We start from the raw sequence: 4,051 nt of genomic DNA, 5'->3' as shown, positions 1-4,051 counted from the left end.
AGTGCCGTATTTCCATTTCACTTGGTACACTCTATCATTATTAGATGAGTTCCACAAGAAATAACACCCACCTCTCTTCAAAAACTGCTTTCTAAATTAAAAAAAACACCACTTAAAAGAGGGTATTTCTTACATACAAGAATCCTGGCTCCTATAAAACCACTGGTGATATAAAAAAATAAATACAGTAATAGGCTTACCAGAAATATATATATATGAAAATGTATCACAGAATGTCTTGACTTTGTCTTAATGTACAGGACCACTAATGCTCTTGAAACAAAGCATTTGCTACCTCCTGCCACATATGCAAGATTACATATACAAGACTACATATACCATACAGCCCTCAGAAATTAGTAATTGCTCACTACATGTTCCTGACTTTCACAGTTCAGACCCCTATTCAGGTTGTAAAACACTCACAGTTCAGGTTAATGCACTATTTCTGTGAAAAAACGTGCATGGTTTGCCAAGAGCACAGCACGGCCTCTCTTCAGGTCAGAAATAGTACCACAAACTCACTGCTCTTCACCCAGGCATGAAGTCCACAGGGATGCACGCACGTTCTGCAGGTAGTGCCAGCTGTCGGGTTTGCTGCCAGCAAATTCCCAGTTCACCACATCTGGTCTCAGAAGCAGAGAGAGCTATCAAAACTTCAAAACATCTGATAGCAGCTGGAATAGATCTAAGCTTGCTCACAGAGCAAAGCAGAGAGGCCGTAAACTCGAACACCTGGCTGTGCTGGGGTACGTGCTAACAGAACTCCATCCTCAGCATTGTCCAAAAAGCAGTAAAAACCCCCATCCTGAGAGCTGGGCTTTCAAGATCAACCCAACTACTACAAAGGGTATATTTTAATGGTCAAAAGAATGTGTGTTTTTATCACAGCATGCAGTACTATGAAGAGTTATTTTGCTGCCATGCAGACACAGCTTGCTACACCTCACTAGGTCAGCCCCCAGCACCAAAGCTCAGCACACACAGGTTTACAGACAGCTCCCTTGTGGAGCAGGATGGACTGTGGAGCAGCAGTGCTCCAACACACAGCCCTCTAACAAACCCTTCTGCCAGGCACTGGCAACGTGAAGCAAGCCCGTGGTCTGAGGCTTTTCAGGTGGAAATTGCTTCCTGCTGCAGCAGGAAAAAAAACAAAAGGGAAAGAATCCTGCCAGCACCTCTGCTAAGATCCGTGAGGGTCTCTCCAGCCTTCTGCTGTATGCCACATGTCCTTCCAACGGGAACCTGAGGGTGGGAAGTGTGTCTGTCAATTCACCTCTATGCTATCCATCATATAAACTATCAGGAGATTGCATATTGAGAAACATGCCTATTTCCAGTTCCAAGTTGATAAAAACGACAGCAGGAACAAATGTGGCCTCCTGATTCCACAGCCCTGTAACAAAAATTGATGTATTCCTTTTTCTTGTTCTTTTTTAATACATGCATTCAGTCCCACCTTGTCGCTACAGGAATTTGAAGTGCTGGCTCATCTGCTGCGTAGCCCTTAGTCCCACAAGCAATGTTCCTGCAAAGCTTGAGCACTTTTACATCTGAAACTTGCTCTGTCTCATGGATACAATAGCTAATTTTGGACTTACCCTACTCCTGCTGGGCCAGAGTCATCGCTGGCATGGCTCCACTGCAATTCAGCCTACTGATGCATTACAGACAATGCACAACATGATCTAATTCTTAATGATGTTTTTTCCCCTTTTGCCTCCCTTCAACATACTTATTTACCTAAATAGTAAAACACGATATGTAGTATTATTTTAAAAGAAAATACTAAAGCCATACCAGAATTGTCCTGCAAATGCTAATTTGGAGTGACAGGGTGACCAGATCTGTAGATACATTAGGACAAACAGCACAGTCCCGAGGAGAGGACACGGCCCAAAGTCACAGACCTTGCTCCAGCTTTGCCACCCCTCCCAGACAAACTGCTTGGTGACACTTCCCAGTCTCTGATACCTAAGTATCAACCTCTCACTGCGCTGCTTCTGAGGGTACAGAACAAAGCAACTTAACGACCACCACTTGCATCCCTGTAATGCCGGTATTAAACAATAACAAATGTACACAGGAAGCGTTATGTTAAAAATCTAACACTAAGACCAAAGGAGCTCGTGTCAGAATGTGCTGATACTCCCCCAGCACCAAGGTTTAAGACATACAGGATCCGGGTTCTGTGTTACAAGTGAGTATGAAATGTTATAATTTCTGTTCAGATTTCTTTTAGCTGAGCACAGTCTGTGAGAAGCAATCGCTTCTGCACAGCAGGCTCTTCCAGGACAATCTCTGGAGGTGATAATATTTACGACTTGTGACATCTGCTTGCATTGTTACTTATTTTACAGCTTTACAATTATTTTTCTCAACTAAAGCATCCCACTCCACCCATCTCTTTGCCTCTTTTGAATCAGAAAATACGAACTCTCCTTCCCTTATGCTACAACACCTTGTTGTTAGCAAAAGAATCATCTGCAGACTTCATGCTCTGCTCATCAGCAATGAGGCACAATACCACAGTCACATCAGCAGGGCTGCTCAAGTCATTTTCTTCTTCCGAAGAGGTATTTAAGGGAAGTGGTTTAGATAGGGCATTATCTGTGAGGGATGCACACTGCTTACCAAGAATTTTGAAATAGAGGTTTTACTACATTTTTTATCAGGGGCAGCTCTGCTCTTCAGCTAGAAGAGGACGCCAGAATAACTAACTAAGAAAGGTGAGGGTCCAGTTCTATTCAGTGTAAAATCTCAGCCACGGTCATTCAGCACTAAAATATCAGGAGACTCCTTTTTTTTTTTGATGTTTTTTGAAAAAACAAAACGACAACGAAAAAAAAACCACCCTACAGTTGCTGGAAGAAAAATTTCAGAGTTCCAAATGCCCACATTTCTAAGCTACTTGCTTCACTTTTTCATGCAACAGATGCTGCTTTGTATTAGCTACTGCATATTAAATCATTCTGACAACCAAGAAAGCATACATTTGTTTGCGCGAGAGAGGAGCATGAATACACACACACACAGCTATCTTCTCACGCAGAAGCACACAATTATGCAGCATTCAAATATTTGGAATGAACTTTGGCCTGTGTTTCAAACAACAACCAAAAAATACCCTTCAAACAACAACCAAGAACAGCCCCAGCAGTCATCTGGCCCCGCTCATGAAATCAACAAACCCTCAGCAATAAAGCACCGCCTGCGGCCAGCTAGCTGAAAGTTACGTGCAGGATTTTTCTTTGATGGGATACTTACACACACATCCTACATGATTTATAATGGTCTCGCAGAGCTCAGAATGAAGGCTAAAAATAAAATCTATGTTAACGCAAAATTTCGTATGTATATATATTGGTTATATTCACCCTTCGGTACTCCAAAGAATCCCTTTCAGCGATGCCATTTGCGTTCCCAATCTAAAAAGCCACTGGAAAACACACACACAGCAGGGCTCTCAATCACCTCTTCGAGCAACGTCTGTCTAGCTGACATGGAAACAAGCAAGCAACCCAAACAAACCATTTTCCCGATAGTTTATCAGAAATAAACAAATCTTCCCCTAACAACGCCGGAGAACGCTGAAACTTCTGACCACGGGTACCCACAATACGCAGAGCTGTTATCCACAGCGCTCCCAACTTTTTTTTTTTCTTCCTTTTTTTAAATCTCAGTTGCAGACCTCTTTCCTGCCCTCGTCCCCTCGCACTTTCCCCCCTCCCGTTATCACGCTCCCACCCTGCCGCCCCTTTCTCCTCCCTATAACCGCACGGAGGGGCGCAGCGCAGCGCCGCCCGCGGGTCGCCCCGGCCCGCCGCTACCTGGGGATGGTGATGCACTTGGTGTTGATGTTCTGCGTGGTGATCGCCTTCTCCAGCTCGTCCAGCTGCCCCGTCTTCTTCAGCTTCTTCACCAGGCTCTTCACCGCCTTCTCGCACCATTTCTCCTCCTGCCCGTTCTGCTCCCCTTTCTTCCAACCCAGGAGCCGCTTGACGATGGGAGGGGTGAAGGGCAGGATGGAGGACATGCTGGCTCTGCCGGC

The 4,051-nt window shown here is 44.6% G+C and overlaps 1 protein-coding gene across 1 annotated transcript in view; it reads right to left on the bottom strand.

Annotated features, from left to right (window-relative positions):
* SMAD3 (SMAD family member 3) overlaps window positions 1-4,036 on the bottom strand; it is a 65,021-nt gene extending 60,985 nt beyond the window's left edge. Inside the window, exon 1 of the mRNA XM_010717600.2 lies at window positions 3,831-4,036. Within this exon, the coding sequence (XP_010715902.1) occupies window positions 3,831-4,036 (206 nt within the window). The remainder of the gene's footprint in view (window positions 1-3,830) is intronic.
* Between the last annotated feature and the right edge of the window lie 15 nt (window positions 4,037-4,051).

Source organism: Meleagris gallopavo, chromosome 12, assembly GCF_000146605.3.
Source record: "Meleagris gallopavo isolate NT-WF06-2002-E0010 breed Aviagen turkey brand Nicholas breeding stock chromosome 12, Turkey_5.1, whole genome shotgun sequence".
NCBI classification, from domain to species: domain Eukaryota; kingdom Metazoa; phylum Chordata; class Aves; order Galliformes; family Phasianidae; genus Meleagris; species Meleagris gallopavo.
This window is presented reverse-complemented; position numbering and strand designations above follow the sequence as displayed.